This window comes from Chlorocebus sabaeus, chromosome 3 (assembly GCF_047675955.1).
Source record: "Chlorocebus sabaeus isolate Y175 chromosome 3, mChlSab1.0.hap1, whole genome shotgun sequence".
Lineage (NCBI taxonomy): Eukaryota > Metazoa > Chordata > Mammalia > Primates > Cercopithecidae > Chlorocebus > Chlorocebus sabaeus.
Window position 1 is genome coordinate 1205139 of NC_132906.1, and position 19137 is coordinate 1224275.

At 44.7% G+C, this 19137-nt stretch overlaps 1 protein-coding gene across 5 annotated transcripts in view; it reads left to right on the plus strand.

Annotated features, from left to right (window-relative positions):
• The first annotated feature begins 840 nt into the window (after positions 1-840).
• The window catches only part of PSPC1 (paraspeckle component 1), a 105501-nt gene continuing 87204 nt past the window's right edge, over positions 841-19137 (plus strand). For all 5 annotated transcript variants that reach the window (XR_012091720.1, XR_005236562.2, XR_005236564.2 and 2 more), the window contains exons 1-2: positions 841-1400; positions 7749-8050. Coding sequence is in view for 1 of the 5 variants with exons in the window: in XM_037986921.2 (XP_037842849.1) it covers positions 1029-1400; positions 7749-8050 (674 nt within the window). In the remaining 4 variants the exon portion in view is untranslated. The remainder of the gene's footprint in view (positions 1401-7748; positions 8051-19137) is intronic.

Below are 19137 nucleotides of genomic sequence, written 5' to 3' on the forward strand. Positions count from 1 at the left end.
AAAAAGTAGCCTAGCGTGGTGGTGCATGCCTGTAGTCCCAGCTACTCAGGAAGCTGAGGCAGAGACTTGCTTAAACCTGGGAGGCAGAGGGTGCAGTGAGCCGAGATCGCGCCACTGCACTCCAGCCTGGGCGACAGGGCAAGATTCCGTCTGAAAAAAAAAAAAAAACTCAGGGGAACACATTTATTATAAATAGGTATTTTATTTATAAAGAACATTTTGGGCTGGGCGCGGTGGCTCACGCCTGTAATCCCAGCACTTTGGGAGGCCGAGACGGGCGGATCACGAGGTCGGGAGATCGAGACCATCCTGGCTAACACGGTGAAACCCTGTCCCTACTAAAAATACAAAAAAAAAAAAAAAAAGCCGGGCGAGGTGGCGGCGCCTGTAATCCCAGCTACTCGGGAGGCTGAGGCAGGAGAATGGCGGGAACTCGGGAGGCGGAGCTTGCAGTGAGCCGAGATCGCATCACCGCACTCCAGCCTGGGCGACAGAGCCAGACTCAGTCTCAAAAAACAAAACAAACAGAAAATTGAGCTTGATATCTAAAAGGGTAAGGATGTTTACCCAAGTCATTGTATTTTCACACACTGCTGCACGCATCACATGATTTGTCCCAAGAGTACAGCCAACAACAGTCTTGCTATTTTAGCAGGATGGAAAGGGACATCTTCCCCGTACCGGGAGGAGGTTTGTCCAGTGCACGTGCGCATGCGCAGTCCGAGTCAACGGTCCTTTTTGGTGCCGGGAAATGCGCAGGCGCGTCATTCCGGCGCCGGCTTTGGCGGAGGGGCGGGGCTTGCGCCGGCGTCTCTTCTTCCAACTGCAGTTTGTGGCAGCGCCATTTTGAATGTGCGGCTGCCGCGGGTGTGAGTCGGCGGAGGACGAGTTGCCGACTCGTCTACATAGCGGTCTCTTGATTGTCGATATTTTGTTGCCATAGGTTTATCTAGAGACGTATACATATATATAGACACGCTATATAGAAATCTAGGCCTGTGTCCGGCGTCCGAGGCGAACTCCCTAAGATGATGTTAAGAGGAAACCTGAAGCAAGTGCGCATTGAGAAAAACCCGGCCCGCCTTCGCGCCCTGGAGTCCGCGGCGGGCGAGAGCGAGCCGGCGGCCGCAGCAGCCATGGCGCTCGCGCTTGCGGGGGAGCCGGCACCGCCCGCGGCCGCGCCGCCGGAGGACCACCCGGACGAGGAGATGGGGTTCACTATCGACATCAAGAGTTTCCTCAAGCCGGGCGAGAAGACGTACACGCAGCGCTGCCGCCTGTTCGTGGGGAACCTGCCCACCGACATCACGGAGGAGGACTTCAAGAGGCTCTTCGAACGCTATGGCGAGCCCAGCGAAGTCTTCATCAACCGGGACCGTGGCTTCGGCTTCATCCGCCTGGTGAGTGTCAGGCCGCCCGCGCGAGGGAACAAAAGGGCTGCCGGGGCGGCCGCGGGGCCGTGGGGCTGAGGCCCCGCTCGTCCGAGGACGCCGTCCCCGTGAGCTGTGGCAGCCGTGGCGCCCCTCGGCCTCACCGATTCCCCTGGGCGGGATTGGCCGCTTCCCCTCGGGTTTCGAGTTCGCGGTCCCGGGATTTCCTGCGCTCTCGGTGGCCGCCGTTTTCCGCCGCGCGCCGGTCGTGCTCTCGGTGGCTGCGGGCCTGCTGCCCGGCGCTGGCCCGGGCATGGTGCCCTCGCTCAGGCCGCGGGCGCTCCAGGGTTCCCCGTTGCCCGGGTACCGAAGGGGCCCGGGGGCAGGGGCGGGCGGCGTTTTGGGATGAGAATTCTTCAAGGCAAAAATCGTGCCACAATAGAAACGAATTGAACGTCAATTTGGAACGGAAGCTTCAGTCGCAGCAGACGGATCACTGTGGTGAGGGTCTCTCCAGGAGACTTGCTGCCTAGACAGTTATTCGCATCCCATCCTTGGCTTCAACGACACCTATATGCGTTTAAGGGTAGACCACTTTCTTTCTAAATTAAATTTATTTATTTTAATAGAAATGGGGTCTCGCCATGTTGCCCAGGCTAGTCTCGAACTCCTGGGCACGAGCGATCCTCCTGCCTTGGACTCCCACTTGATTTCTCACCTCAGTGCAGCCTGCTTTTTACCTCAAACTGCTTAGGTGCCCAAACTCTGTACTCAAGTAACACCGTTTAATCTGCGGTAATGGGACGTGTTTAATTTTATGTGTCTAATACAGTGTTTTTCTACCAAACATCCTGGAGAGTTCCACGTTTTTATAGGGGGAGAATAGATACACAGTACTACTTCATAAATGACTGATACATACCCTAGTATCAGAGTAATATAGCTTACTCTCTTGTAATCTAAATTTTGAAAAGTTTTCCAATAATTTATGCAAAAATTGTGATTCCTTTCTATTTTTTAAAAATTTGAACAAGCCTGGCCAAACTCCATCTCTACTAAAAATACAAAAATTAGCTGGGCGTGGTGGTGCACGCCTGTAGTCCCAGTTACTTGGGAGGCTGAGGCAGAGGCTGCAGTGAGCTGAGATCACAAAACAAAACAAAACAAAAATAGCAAACGTTTACGCCCCCCCCCCTTTTTTTTTTGAGACAGGGTCTCGCTCTATCACCCGGGGTAGAGTACAGTGGCGTGATCTCAGCTCCTGGGCTCAAGCAGTTCTCCTGCCTCAGCCTCCCGAGTAGCGGGGACTACAGTCATGCACCCCCAAGCCCGCCTAATTTTTGTAATTTTTTGTAGAGGCAGCGTTTCGCCATGTTGCCCAGATTGCTTTCGAATTTCTGGGCTCAAGCGATCCTCCCGCCTTGGCCTCCGAAAGTGCTGGAATTACAGGGTGAGCCACTGTGCCCAGCCTGGAGCTTTGACTTTCAAAATTGGGTTCTCTGTCTGGACGATACAAAATCTTAATATGTAGAGAAAATTGTAGTTACGTGGTACTGTATTTTTATTACTTTTTTCTTTTTTAAAAAATTAATGTACTTCTAAAACCTTTAAGATACTGTTTTTTTGAGACGAAATCTTGCTCTGTCACCAGGTTGGAGTGCAGTGGCGGGATCTTGGCTCACTGCATCCTCCACCTACCGGGTTCAAGCGATTCTCCTGCCTCAGCCTCCCAGCTGGGACTACAGGCGCATGCGACCACGACCAGCTAATTTTTGTATTTTTAGTAGAGAGGGGGTTTCACCCACCTTGGCCAGGATGGTCTCGCCCTCTTGACCTCGTGCTCCACCCGCCTCGGCCTCCCAAAGTGCTGGGATTTCAAGGGTGAGCCACGGCACCCAGCCAAGAGACTGTATTTTTTAGGGCAAACATTTCAACATGTGAGCGGCTTCAAGAGAAGGGCAAATATTCACAACTGCTAATAATAATGAAATAGGGAAATTTCCTTACAATTCGGGTTAAATCATTACATTTTGAATATTATAAATGCATTTCTTTATTTTTTGGACATTAGATAAACAGCTCGCCATTTGGTGAACATTTTTATGCAAAAGTTACCTTTTTTGGCCGGGCGCGGTGGCTCATGCCTCTAATCCCAGCACTTTGGGAGGCTGAGGCGGGCGGATCACAAAGTCAGGAGATCGAGACCATCCAGGCTAACACGGTGAAACCCCGTCTCTACTAAAAATACAAAAAAATTAGCCGGGCGTGGTTGCAGGCGCCTGTAGTTCCAGCTACTCAGGAGGCTGAGGCAGGAGAATGGCGTGAACCCGGGAGGCGGAGCTTGCAGTGAGCTGAGATGGCGCCACTCACTCTAGCCTGGGTGACAGAGCGAGACTCAGTCTCAAAAAAAAAAAAAAAAAAAAAAAAAATTTACATATAGTAAACGGCACAAATTTTAAGTATACTGGTTGGTGATTTTTTTTTTCTTTTTTTTTCTTTCGAGACAGAGTGCCCAGACTGGAGTGCAGTGGCATGATCATGGCTCACTTGATCAAGCCTGGACTTCCTGGGCTCAAGTGATCGTCACACCTCAGCCCCTCAGGTTGCGGGGACCACAAGCACACACCACCACACCCGGCTAATTTTGTTTGTTTTTTGTAGAGACAAGGTCTCTCTCATGTTGCCCAGGCAGGTCTCAAACTCCTGGGCTTAAGTGATCCCTCTGCCTCACCTTCCCAAAGTGTTAGGATGACAGGTGTGAGCCACCATGCCTGGCCACTGGTTTGTGAATTTTGACAAATGTATATGTTTAACTCAAACCCCTATCAAAATATACATGTTATCACCCCATAAAATGTCTTCATATTTTTTCCTATTCTCTCTTTCTTTTTTTTTTTTTTTTTTTTTTGAGATGGAGTCTTGCTCTGTCACCCAGGCTGAAGTGCAATTGCGCGATCTTGGCTCACTGCAAGCTCCGCCTCACGGGTTTACGCCATTCTCCTGCCTCAGCCTCCCCAGCAACTGGGACTACAGGCGCACACCGCCACACCCGGCTAATTTTTTTGTATTTTTAGTAGAAACGGGGTTTCACCATGTTAGCCAGGATGGTCTTGATCTCCTGACCTCGTGATCCGTCTGCCTCAGCCTCCCAAAGTGCTGGGATTACAGGCGTGAGCCACTGCGCCTGGCCCTATTCTTACTTTCAAGACTGTTTCTAAAGTCTACTTCTCAAGAGTTGTTGGATTATATGATGTATTAGGTAAGAAAGTGCCCATCTCTTTTTAGGTGTTTACTAACCGCTACTACTATTACTAGTGAGTTAAAAGCAATAAACAAAACGACTGTTTAGAATGCAATCATCCCTCAGTATCTGGGGGGGATTGATTCTAGGACCTCCTCTAGTACTAAAATTCGTAGATGCTCAAATCCTTATACTGTGTAAAAATGGCATTGTTTTTCCATATTACCCATGCAATCCTCCTGTATACTTTAAATCATCTCTAGATTACTTATAATACCTAGTACAATGTAAATGCTATATGAATAGCTGTTATGCTGTATTATTTGGTTTATTTAGTTATCTATTTGAGATGGATTCTTGCTCTATCACCCAGGCCTGAGTGTAGTGGCGCTGTCTCAGCTCACTGCATCCTCTGCCTCACGGGTTCAAGCAATTCTGCCTCAGCCTCCGGAGTAGCTGGGACTACAGCCACATGCCACATGCCTGGCTAATTTTTTTTTTTTTTTTGTATTTTTGTATTTTTAGTAGAGACGGGGTTTCACCATGCTGGCTAGGCTGGTCTCGAACTCCTGACCTCGTGATCTGCCCACCTCGGCCTCCTAAAGTGCTGGGACTGCAGGCATGAGCCACTGCACCCAGCCTATTTTATTTTCTTTTATTTAAATTTTATTTTTTATTTTAAAGGAATAAAGACGAGGTCTTCCTGTTGTACCTAGGCTGGTCTTAAACTCCTGGCCTCAACGATTCTTCCTGTTTTGGCTTAAAGTGCTGGGATTACAGGTGTGAGTCCTCTTACCCTGCCTGTCTGTATTATTTTAAATTGTTTCTTTCCCAAATGTTTTCTTTTCTTTTTTCTTTTTTGACACCGAGTCTCTCCCTGTCACCCAGGCTGGAGTGCAATGGTGTGATCTCGGCTCACTGCAACCTCTGCCTTCTGGGTTCAAGAGATTCTCCCACCTCAGCCCCCCAGGTAGCTGGGACTACAGGTGCTTACTACCATGCCCCAGCTAATTTTTGTATTTTTTGATAGAGACTGGGTTTTGCCATGTTGGCCAGGAGGCAGGTCTTGAACTCCTGACCTCAAGTGATCTGCCTGCCTCAGCTTTCCAAAGTGCTGGGATGACAGGTGTGAGCCATTGGGCCTGGCCCTAAATATTTTTGATCTACTTCTGGTTGAATCCTTGGATACAGAGGGATGAGTATGTCTCTAAAAAGGGCAACTTCATTTGTTTTTGGAAAAATAATTCTATAGGTAGATTTTTGCAATAAAGGGCAATAATTTCAAGCTGTCATGAACATTTTAGGGATGGAATAAAGAGCTCTTGTGACCTTAAGACATTTTTCATAAGATAGTATGTTTGTATTCTTCTTACATATACATGTAAAGCCTCTTCAGTTGTCCCTGGAGAGTTCCCATAACACAGTGAAAAAGACGTACCGCTATTACATTTACCAGTTCCTTATTTATTGTTTTAGGTGCTGCCCATATTCTACACCAACTTTGAATTCTCCAAGTAGAAGGAAGTTCTCTTACCTTGTAGTTTCAGCAATGAGCATATTTTTTAGTTTATAATAAGTGCATATGTACACTTGCTTCTTAATGGCGAGAACTGTTATAGCTCATGAATGTTGCCTTTGTTTCTCTTCATGTGATGGTGAGAAATGTGTAACCCATGCCAGTATTTCAGGAGAAGTCATTAATAAGACATTGGCTAGAGCAAGGGGGCTCACACCTGTAATCTCACACTGTGGGAGGCTATGGCGAGAGGACTGCTTGAGGCCAGGAGTTCAAGAGACCAGCATAGGCAATATAGTGAGACCCCCCATCTCTACAAAAAATTAAAAAATTAGCCAGACTTGGTGGCATACATCCGTAATCCCAGCTAGTCGGGAGGGTGAGGCAGGAGGATCCCTTGAGCCCCAGAGTGTGAGGCTGCAGTAAGCTATGATTGTGCCACTGTACTCCAGGCTGGGCAATAGAGTAAGACCCTGTCTCAGGACACCTCCCTCCCCTGAAAAAAAACCCAAGAACTAATAGTTTTTACATATATTATTGAAAAGAAATGAAAATAAAAAGAAAAGGTGATTTGTCTGGCTGTACAGAGGCGGGATGTTTTATTAAGACATAAAAAACAGGCCGAGTGCGGTGGCTCATGCCTGTAATCCCAACGCTTTGGGAAGCTGAGGTGGGCGAATCTCGAGGTCAGGAGTTCGAGACCAGCCTGCCCAACATGGTGAAACCCCGTCTCTACTAAAAATGCAAAAATTAGCTGGGCGTGCTGGCGTTCACCTGTAGTCCCAGCTACTCAGGAAGCTGAGGCAGGAGAATCTCTGGAACCCAGGAGGCAGAGGTTACAGTGAGCCGAGAGTGCACCATTGTGCTCTAGCCCCAGGTGACGGTGCCAGATTCTGTCTCAAAAAAAAAAAAGAAAAGAGATGAAGAACATAAGGGTATGGAGAGAATTATTCCTTTGATGATAGTTTCTAGCCAAGTTACTATTATTTTTTATTTTTATTTTTTCTGAGACAGAGTCTTGCTCTGTTGATTAGGCTGGAGTGCAGTGGCACCCTCTCGGCTCACTGCAACTTCTGCCTCCTAGGTTCAAGAGATCTCTTGCCTTAGCCTCCCAGGTAGTTGGGATTAAGGCGCCCGCCACCACGCCCAGGTAATTTTTGTATTTTTAGTAGAGATGGGTTTTCACCATGTTGGCTAGGCTGGTCTCAAACTCCTGACCTCAGGTGATCCGCCCGCTTCGGCCTCTGAAAGTGCTGGGATTACAGGGGTTAGCCACTGTGCCCAGCCTCTAGTCAAGTTATTAATATGTTTTTAATATATGTAGGATATTTTAAAACTATATTGCTTTGAATATTTAATAGTTGGTAACTGGCCTTATGAGGAGCTAATCTTTAAATGATTACTTTTAACAAAACAACGGAGTTCGGACCTTTTAATTAAAATGTTTAAAATGATGATTGAATAGTTAAAAACCCTGTGATACCAAAGTTAAAAGATACAAAATCAAGTCGACCCTGTCAGCCATTTGCTAAAGCTACCTCGTTCTCCCTAGAAGCCAAAGAGTGTTTTAAATTTTTTCTGTTACTGTCATCTTCTAACAATGTTTTTTCTTCCTAAAAAGGAATCCAGAACACTGGCTGAAATTGCAAAAGCAGAGCTGGATGGCACTATTTTGAAGAGCAGACCTCTACGAATTCGCTTTGCTACGCATGGAGCTGCCTTAACTGTCAAGAACCTTTCTCCAGTTGTTTCCAATGAGCTGCTAGAGCAAGCATTTTCTCAGTTTGGTCCAGTAGAGAAAGCTGTTGTGGTTGTGGATGATCGCGGTAGAGCTACGGGAAAAGGTTTTGTAGAATTTGCAGCAAAACCTCCTGCACGAAAGGCTCTGGAAAGATGTGGTGATGGGGCATTCTTGCTAACAACGTAAGTTTTAAATATCTTGTCCTCCTTCTATCCAGTTACATATGGGCTTCTCTTTGTTCTGGAATTCTGTCTTTCCTTGCAGTTCATATTAGCATATGGTAAGTAGGTGTTGAGTAAATATTCAGTGAATACAAATAAGAAATTTTTGTGTACCTGTAGGAGTCAGGAGTCATGTACTTTCTTCAAACTTCAGAGTTTAAATCTCAGCAGTGTTTTGTATTATGATTTCATTTAACTTACTGAACATATATATACAAAGTAAAATCTATGAAGTTAAGATAATCCTTTCAGAAACTGTTATCAGCTTTATTGACATCTAATTTACATTCATAAAAAGCACGTCAGGGGTGCGGTGGCTCAAGCCCCAGACTTTCAGCGGGTAGATCACCGCAGGTCAGGAGTTCATGACCAGCTTGGCCAACGTGGCACGAAACCCCGACTCTACTAAAAATACAAAAATTAGCCGGGCGTGGTGATGTGCGCCTGTAGTCCCAGCTACTGGGGTGGCTGAGGCTCGAGAATCACTTGACTCTGGGAGTCGGAGGTTGCAGTGAGCTGAGATGGTGCCACTGCACTCCTGCCTGGGTGACAGACTGTCTCAAAAAAAAAAAACCAAAAAAAACAAAAAAACCTCATCTCTATTAAAAATACAAAAATTAATTGGGCGTGGTGGCACACGCCTGTAATCCCACCTACTCAGGAGGCGGAGGCACAAGAATTGCTTGAACCTTGGAGGCAGAGGTTGCAGTGATCCCAGATTGTGCCACTGTACTCCAGCCTGGGTGACTGAGTGACCTTGTCTCAAAAAAAATAGTACCTTGGGCCAGGCTCGGTGGCTCACGCCTGTAATCCTAGCATTCTGGGAGGCCGAGGCAGGTGGATTGCGTGAGCTCAGGAGTTTGAGACCAGCCTGGGCAAATGGCGAAGCCCTGTCTCTATTAAAAATATGAAAAATTAGCCGGGCTTGGTGGTGTATGCCTGTAAGCACAGCTCCTTGGGAGGGTGAGTTACCAGAATTGGTTGAACCTGGGGGACGGAGGTTGCAGTGAGTTCAGATTGTGTCATTGCACTCCAGACTGGGCGACAGAGCAAGACTCTGCCTTAAAAAAACAAAAACAACAACAACATAAAAACATCTTGGGGGCTGCGTGGTGGAGTGCACAGTAGTCTCAGCTATTTGCCCTGTTGTGCCAGCTGTGCAGGAGGCTGAGATGGGAGGATCACTTGAGCCTAGGAGGTCAAGGTTGCAATGAGACCCTGTCTCTATTTAAAAAGAAAATTAGAAAAATAATAGTAATAAAATAATTTTAAAAAAATTCTGTTGTAGAGCTCAATGAGGTGGTTTTTTTTTTGGTTTTTGTTTTTTTGTTTTTTTTGGGAGATGAGTCTTACTCTGTTGCCCAGGCTGGAGTGCAGTGGCAATCTCGACTAACTGTAACCTCTCCCTCCCAGGTTCAAGCAATTCTCCTTCCTCAGCCTCCCGAGTAGCTGGGATTACAGGTGTAAGTCACTGTGTCTGACTAATTTTTATATTTTTAGTAGAGACGGGGTTTCACCATGTTGGGCAGGCTGGTCTGGAACTCCTGACCTCAGGTGATCCGCCCACACCGGCCTCCCAAAGTGCTGGGATTACATGCATGAGCCACCGTGCGTGGCCTGTATTTTTGTAGAGACTGGATTTCACCATGTTGGCCAGGCTGGTCTGGAACTCCTGACCTTAAGTAATCCACCTGCCTGGGCCTCCCCGAGTGCTGGGATTACAGGCATGAGCCACTTCGCCCGGCTGAGCTCAATGAGTTTTAACTAACATATGTACTTATGTAACGCACTGCCATAATAAAAATACAGAACACTTCCATTACCCCACAGAAGTTCTCTTGTGCCCTTTTACAGTTATTTTGTACTCTACCTGCCTTAGATAGCTATTTCTGTTACTATAAATACGTTTTGTGTTTTCTAATATTAAGTGAAATCATATAGTATGTATTCTTCTGTGTCTGGCTTCTCTTGCTTAGCATGTGTTTATGAGATTTCATTCATATCTTCGTGTGTATAGTATTTTGTTCCTTTTTATGGCTGAGTCGTATTCCATGGTATGGACATAACTGTGTTTTGTCCGTGATATATGGATGGATATTTGAGTTGCTTACAACTACTGGCCATTGTGAATAAAGCTACTATGAGTATTTGTTTACAAGGCTTCTTGTAAATATTAGGCTTTCATGTGACTTAGGTAAATATTTAGGGGTAAATTCTGTATGTTTAACTTTATAAGAAACTGCCAAGCTCTTTTCCATAGTGGTGTACCATTTTACATTCCTCCCAGCAATGAGTGAGTGACTTCTAGTTACTCCACATTTTACCCACACTTGGTGTTTTTATTTTTTATTTTTATTTTATTTTATTATTGTTATTTTTTGAGACGGAGTTTTCGCTCTTGTTGCCCAGGCTGGAGTGCAATGGCGCCCTCTCAGCTCACTACAACCTCCGCCTCCTGGGTTCAAGGGATTCTCCTGCCTCAGCCTCCCAAATAGCTGGGATTACAGGCATGCGCCACCATGCCTGGCTAATTTTGTATTTTTAGTAAGACGGGGTTTCTACATGTTCATCAGGGTGGTCTTAAACTCTGGACTTCAGTTTGGCCTCCCAAAGTGCTGGGATTACAGGCGTGAGCCACTGTACCCGGCCTTATTATCATTATTATTATTATTATTATTATTATTATTATTATTATTATTTTGAGACGAAGTCTTGCTCTGTCATCCAGGCTGGAGTGCAGTGGAGCGATCTCGGCTCACTGCAGCCTCTGCCTTCTGGGTTCAGGTGATTCTTCTGCCTCAACCTCCCGAGTAGCTGGGACTAGAGGCGCGTGCTACCATGCCCGGCTAATTTTTGTAATTTTAGTAGAGATGAGGTTTCACCAAGTTGGCCAGGATGGTCTCCATTTCTTGAGCTCTTGATCCGCCCATCTTGGCCTCCCAAAGTGCTGGGATTACAGGTCTGAGGCAGTGTGCCTGGCCTATTTTTAATTTTTAAATTTTTTTTAATTTTAGTTTTTTTACCTTTTTTTTTTTTTTTTTGAGATGGAGCCTCACTGTTGCGCAGGCTGGAGTATAGTGATGTGACCTCGGCTCACTGCAGCCTCTGCCTCCAGGTTCAAGCAGTTCTCTGCCTCAGCCTCCCGAGTAGCTGGGATCACAGGTGCCTGCCACCACGCCCAGCTAATTTTTGTATTTTTAGTAGAGACAGGGTTTCACCATCTCGGTCAGGCTGGTCTTGAACTCCTGACCTCCTGATCCACCCGCTTGGCCTCCCACAGTGCTGGGATTACAGGCATGAGCCACCGTGCCCAGCCTATCTTTAATATTTTGTTAATTTGTTTTTTGAGGCAGTCTCCATGTGTCACCCAGGCTAGAGTGCAGTGATTCCATCTCGGCTCACTGTAATCTCTGCCTCCTGAGTTCAAGTGATGATTGTGCCTCAGCCTCCTGCGTAGCTGGGACTACAGGCGTGCACCACTATGCCTGGCTAGGTTTTTTTTTTTTTTTTTTTTTTTTTTTTTGCAGTAGAGATGGGGTTTCGCTATGTTGGCTAGACTGGTCAGGAACTCCTGGCCTCAAGTGATCCACCTGCTTCAGTCTCCCTGGGTGCTGGGATTACAGGTGTGAGCCACTGTGCCCAGTTGCACTTGGTGCTTTTTAGACTTAGATATTCTAGTTAGTTTAGCGCAATCTCATCATGATTTAAATTTTAGTTTCCTCATGACTAATGATGAGCATCTTTTCATGTGCTTTTTGGCCAATTATATCTCTTTCCTGAAATATCTAAAATTTTTTTGTCCATTTTTTTTAGATGTCCCCCTTGTTCTTTTTTTTTTTTTTTTGAGACAGAGTCTCGCTCTGTCGCCCAGGCTGGAGTGCAGTGGCGCGATCTCAGCTCACTGCAAGGTCTGCCTCCCGGGTTCACGCCATTCTCCTGCCTAATCTTCCCGAATAGCTGGGACTACAGACACCAGTCACCATGTCTGGCTAATTTTTTTTGTATTTTTAGTAGAGACGGGGTTTCACCGTGTTAGCCAGGATGGTCTTGATCTCCTGACCTTTTGATCCGCCCACCTCAGCCTCCCAAAGTGCTGGGATTACAGGTGTGAGCCACCGCACCCGGCCCCTCTTTGTTCATTTTTAATTGGGCAGATTGTCTTCTTACTGAATTATCAAATCTAGGTATGTCTGTATTATAAATCTTCCTCCCAGTCTGTGGCTTGTTTTTAAATTCTCTTTTTATTTGTTTATTTATTTTTTGGGGACACGGTCTCGCTCTGTCACTCAGGCTGAAGTGCAGTGGCGTGATCTCGGCTTACTGCAGCCTTGACTTCCTGGGCTCAAATGATTCTCCTTCCTTAGCCTGCTGAGTAGCTAGTACTGCAGGCATGCGCCACCAAGCCTGGCTAATTTTTTGATTTTTTTTTTTAAAGTAAATACGAGGTCTTGCTGTGTTGCCCAGACTGGTCCCTAACTCCTGAGCTTAAACTATCCTCCTGTCTTAGCCTCCCAAAGTGCCGGAATTACAGGTGTGAGCCATTGCATCTGTGAAGTGTTTTAACTTTAACAGTGACCCTCAAAGAGCAGATGTTTTTTATATTTTATGAAGTCCAAATTTTGTCAGTTTTTTTTTCTTGTATGGTTTGTTCTGTGTCCTTGTATGATCTTTGCCTAAGATTGCAAAACTTTTCTTATGTTTTCTTGAGAAATTTTATAGCTTTTACATTTATACATTTTGAGTGTAACGTAAAAATCCTTTTTATTGTGCAGGTCTCCAGTTGTTCGGCACCATTAATTGAAAAGATTTATGATTTCCGCTTTGTTACCCTGTTACCCTTGCATCTTTATTAAAAAAACCTGGGAAAAAAATCTGTATTTCTTTTGTTTCATTGACCAGTTTGTCAGTTCCAAAATCGTACTTGCTTAATTACCATATTTACCGTAAGCTTTGAAATCAGGTTATAATCATCCAATTTTATTTTTTTAGGTATTTAGGTTCTTTGTATTTGCTTATTGTATGGTGCTGTCAGCTCTTGGTTGGGATCATTCAGATGTTTTAGGGTTTAGATAATTGAATTTAAAAGTTTTTGTTTCCTGGCTCCATGGAGCTTAGTTGCTGATTTGTAAGCATTTTAAAACTTATTCTTGACTATTAAGCATTGATACTAAAACTGAGATTCATGCTATATCTGCTGTTTTACAACACAATCTTGTCAGAGGCTTTGCTCTTATTCTCTTTCCTTAGAGAATGCTCTTCAGATTGTCATAGATTTTGCTTTACCATTTTATTTTAATTTAATTTTTAATTTTTTAATTTTTAATTTTTAATAGAGATGGGGTTTCACCATATTGGCTACGCTGGCCTTGAACTCCTGGCCTTAGGTGATCTGCCTGCCTCAGCCTCCTAGAGTGCTGGGATTACAGACGTGAGCCACTGCTCCAGGCCTAATTTTTGTATTTTTTGTAGAGGTGGATTTTGTCATTTTGCCCAGGCTGGTCTTCAACTCCTGAGCTCAAGCAATCCACCTGTCTCAGCCGGCCGCAGCCTCCCAGAATGCTGGGATTACAAGTGTGAGCCATTGTTCTTGTCCTTTTTTTTTTTTTTTTCTTGAGGCAGTGTCTCAGTGTGCCTCCCAGGCTGGAGTGCAGTGGCATGATCACAGCTGATTGCAGCCTCGACCTGCTGGGCTCAAGCCATCCTTCCTCCTCAGCCTCCCAAGTTGCTGGGACTGTAGGCATGCACCACCACACCCAGTTAACTAACGGTTTCTTATTGATAGCTTTTTTTTGGAGACAGGGTCTTACTCTCACCCAGGCTGAATGTGATCGTAGGTCACTACGCCCTCGACCTCCTCAGGCTCACATGATCCTCCCACCTCAGCCTTCTGAGTAGCTGGGACCACAGGCATGTGCCCCATGCCTGGCTAATTTTTGTACTTTCTGTATTTTTGCCACATGGCCCAGGCTGGCCTTGAACTCCTGGGCTCAAGCGATCTGCCCGTTTTGGCCTCCCAAAGTGCTAGGATTACAGTCACAAGCCGCCGCTCCTGGCTGGTAGGATTTATTTAATTTAATTAATTAATTTATTTATTTATTTGAGACAGGATCTCGCTCTGTCACTCAGGCTGGAGTTCTGTGGCATGTTCTTGGCTCACTGCAACCTCTGCCTCCTGGGTTCAGGCGATTCATGTGCCTCAGTGCCTCAGCCGCCTGAATAGCTGGGACTACAGATGTTCACCACGCCTGGCTAATTTTTGTATTTTTAGTAGGGACGGGATTTCACTATGTTGACCAGGCTAGTCTCGAACTCCTGACCTCAAGTGATTCGCCTGCGTCGGCCTCCCAAAGTCCTGGGATTACAGGCGTGAGCCACCGCGCCCCGCTGCAGGCTTGCTCTTTTAAACTCTTTCCTGCACGCTTTTCCTGTGCAGAAGAGTACAAAAATAATTTTGTACTTTTCCTATCTTATGTTTATATTTGAAAGGGATTACTTTTTCCAACATTTTATTTACTTTATCATATCTTTCCATTAAATGAGATTACTTTTAGACAAAAAAAAAATTCTTTAAGAAAAACGTTATAATATTTCCATTGCCTGTTGAAAGTAATGAGTTATCTAGAAAAACCTGCTAGTAAGTATAAATTGCTACTTAACTTTTGAGGAAAGCAACATTAACCCTTGATATACTATCAGTGCTAATTGGATCCAATTTTAGTTTTTTGCTTTCTTTTTTTGTAAAGATTGATATTTCCTTATTTGTTATTTGTAGTTATTTGTAAAGATTGATACTTCCTTATTTCTTAGAGGTCTTCAAAAGAACAAAAAGAAAAATTAAAAAAAATTAAAACAAGCTGAGTTGTAGTAGTAGGCACCTGTAGTCCCAGCTACTCTGAAGGCTGAGGTTTGCTTGAGTCCAGGAGTTTGAGACTAGCTTGAGCAATGTAGTGAGACTGTCTGTCAAAAAAAAAAAGAAAAAAAAATTAGATTTCTTTTCTTAAAATTACCGCATGGATCTATTGTGTCATTTTGTAAATTTAAGATATCATTTTTAGATCCTAGTGATTTTATTTTTTCTCCATCATAAAATATTTTATTAAGGCCGGGCGCGGTGGCTCAAGCCTATAATCCCAGCACTTTGGGAGGCCGAGACGGGTGGATCACGAGGTCAGGAGATCGAGACCATCCTGGCTAACATGGTGAAACCCCGTCCCTACTAAAAAATACAAAAAACTAGCCGGGCGTGGTGCCGGGCGCCTGTAGTCCCAGCTACTCGGAGGCTGAGGCAGGAGAATGGCGTAAACCCGGGAGGCGGAGCTTGCAGTGAGCCGAGATCGCGCCACTGCACTCCAGCCTGGGTGACACAGCGAGACTCCGTCTCAAAAAAAAAAAAAAAAAAAAAAATTTATTAATATTACCATTCTGTTAATCCACTGCATGGCAGCCTGGGCAACAACAGAATGAGACCCTGTCTCAAAAAAAAAAAAGAAATTACATACGCAAAATATTGCATATCTTTTAAGTCACCTTTTTTTTTTTTAGGCAAGTTCTGCTGTCACTCAGGTTGGAGTGCAGTGGCATGATCATAGCTCATTGTAACCTGGAATTCCTGGCCTCAAATGATCCTCCCACTTCAGTCTGCCAAAGTGCTGGGATTACAGGCAGAAGCCACCTTGCCCGGCCCTTAAGTTGCCATGTTTTTAGTACTGTATATTCTGCCTTGTTTCCACAGTTCTAAGGAAAGATCAGCCACAATGAGGAAAGATCAGCCACAAATATGTAATTTGTATTATATATCATTACAGAAAACATGAAAAACCCAGATGTATACCAGTTGGTATGGTTAAAAAAATTATTGTGCATGCATGCAGTGCGTGAAATGGTGCCATTTTACATTGAGTACATTGGATATCTGGAAAAAAGCATGTATAGGTGATTCACTTTATGTAACGTCGTGCATATATCCAACAGAAAGGCAAGTCTTAAGTGGTTTTCACAAAAATGTGATCAGAGCTCCTCTCCACATGTTAGGATTTCAGGGGCCTTCTTTCTTCTACAAAACTTACTATTTAAGTTTTTCCACAATGAAACATTTTTCAAGTGTTTTTGTAAATAAATTAACGCTTTAAATTTTGGTATTTTCAGACCTGAAAGAACACTGAAATACTTTTTCCCCTCTTGCCACCCAAAAAAAACCTTCAGTTTTTTTCCAAGACAGGGTTTCAGTCTGCCGTGCAGGCTGAAGCGCAGTGGTGTGATCTCTGCTCACTGCAACTTCCACCCCCTGGATTCAAGCAATTCTCGTTCCTCAGTCTCCTGAGTAGCTGGGACCACAGCTGCCACCCGCCACCACGCCCAGCCAATTTTTCTGTATTTCTTAGTAGAGATGGGGTTTTACCATGTTGGCCAGGCTGATCTTAAACTACTGACCTCAGTCTGTCTCCCAGGCTGGAGTGCAGTGGCACGATCTCGGCTCACCGCAACCTCTGCCTCTTGGGTTCAAGCAATTCTCCTGCCTCGGCCTCCTGAGTAGCTGGGATTACAGGTGTGCGCCACCACGCCCAGCTAATTATTTTTATATTTTTTAATAGAGACGGGGTTTCGCCATATTAGTCAGGCTGGTCTCAAACTCCTGACCTTGTGATCCGCCTGCCTCGGCCTCCCAAAGTGCTGGGGTTACAGGCATGAGCCACCGTGCCCAGCTGTTTTCCACTTATTGTATACTTACATTTGCAAAAAGAGTAACCTGGGCAGACGTAGTCGCTCATGGCTGTAATCCCAGCACTTTGGGAGGCTGAAGCGAGAGGGTATCTTGAGCCCCGGAGTTTGAGGCTGCAGTGGGCTGTGATTGCGCCACTGCACTCCAGCCTGGACAACAGAGTGAGACACTGTCTCTAGAAAAAAGAATAAATTTAGTTATTATACCTATGGCAAACAGAATTTAAGGTTTTTGTTTTTGTTTTTGTTTTTTGAAATAGTTTTGCCCTTGTTGCCCAGGCTGGGGTGCAATGGCACAGTCTCAGCTCAGTACAACCTCCGCCTCCTGGGTTCAAGTGATTATCCTGCCTCAGCCTCCCAAGTAGCTGGGACTACAGGCATGCACCACCACACCCAGCTAATTTTTTGTGTTAGTAGAGACGGGATTTCACTTGTTGGTCAGGCTGGTCTCAAACTCCTGAGTGATCCACCTGCCTTGGCCTCCCAAAGTGCTGGGATTACAGCCGTTAGCCACTGTTCCCGGCCTTAGGTTGAGTTTTACAAACTTTGGTTATACCTAAAGATGAAAGTGAAATAAACAAGATGAGTCAGAAGGTGGACAAAGGGAGCTTCTATAGGGAGTGGTGTATGTACAATGAAACCATAGATGTTAACATTTTAGCATATGTTCCAATAAATAAAAATAAGATACAGTCCCTTAAGTAATTCCCTTGTACACAATACATACCCATGTTCCTTGGTCTTTTTATGTTGTGTAATTGATGAATGTGGTTGTGATTGATCTTTGCTTACTGGTTTATGTGTCTGTCTAGAAGTGGAATTGTAGGAGCAAGATGATATATAGAGAGAGTGGTAGAAGGAGACTTTATAAATTTGTTTGTATCGATTAAGTTCCCTCTTAGAAATCTGTACTTCTTCTCTCCCATACTGTGTAAGAGTTGTCTAGTGGCCCAAACTTACATGTGAAAAGTTTACAATTTGCTAAAATCTCTAACATGTTTGAGAGTACAGAGATGTCAGAGTTTTCTCTCTTACTACTGATTACGGTTTCCCTTGGCTTCATATACTTTTGTCATTTCTGATGAATGACATATCATCTGGTTAGTTCATTTTTCCCTCTTAATTCTCTGTTTCTAAAGTTTGTTTGAAGGAGGATGGTCTTGTGTTACTGGAGGGGTTTGCTTGTTTCTTTGTTGGTCTCTGCTCAGGTGTACCTCTTGTCTGGTTCTGTTACTGTTCTTTGTTTGTGGCCCTGCCATGGCTTCCAGCGGATGAATGGTCCATAAAATGCATCATTTTCATTTTGGCCCTGGGCCTTTTTGGTTTTTGGGTACTTTTAGAAGTACCATGTCTTAAGTCTCTTTACTTTTGGGTTCCTATTCAGTTTATGTGAGGTTTCTATAATCTCATTTCACCTCTTCATGATGTTCCATACCTGCTTTAACTGTTTCCTTAAAATGTCTTCACTAACTCAGTAATAATTTTGAAAAGTTATTTTGTGTCTTTTCTTAACATTTAGAATCTAAAGTCTGTGTTAATCTCTGGTATTATGTGTAAGAGAAACTTTTGGAGTCCAAAAACCCCCTTCATCTCTCTAGCTTAGTTTTTTCTCTCTGAAGCATCACTGTTTTGAAGGTAGTATAAATAGATTTTAATGCGCCTTGCATGGTGAAGAGCCGATCTCAAAGGAAATTTTAATATCAGTGTGCCATCCGTTCTCCTTATTCCTCCTCCCGTCCATGAACTCTCCTTTTCTCCTGTTTTACTCAAGAAAACAGTAAAGAAGGAGGGTCTCTAGTCATATCTTTCGTCACCCACTCTTCTTGTCACTTCCTTCTCCCAACTTTTCTCCTTGAATGTCTGGTGTCTTCTGCCTTCCCTCTTTCCCTTTTGTCTGGCTAACATCTTTTATTTTTATTTTAATTTAGAGATAGCATCTTGCCTTACTGCCCAGGCTAGAGTTCAGTGGCTCTGTCATAGCTCACTGCAGCCTCAAATTCCTGGACTCAGTGATCCTGGGCAAGTGATCCTCCCACCTCAGCCTCCTGAGTAGTGTATGCCACCTGGCTAATTTTAAAAGATATTATAGAGACAGGGTCTCGTTATCTTTCCCAGGCTGGTCTCAAACTTCTGGGCTCCAGCCATCTTCCCCGCCTCTGCTTCCCAAAGCACTGGAATTACAGATGTGAGCCACTTCGCTGACATGTTTTAGATCTGATTTTCAGCTTTAACATTATTTTTTTTTGAGACAGAGTCTCGCTCTGCCGCCCAGGCTGGAGTACAGTGGTGCGATCACCACTCACTGCAACCTCTGCCTCTTGAGTTCAAGC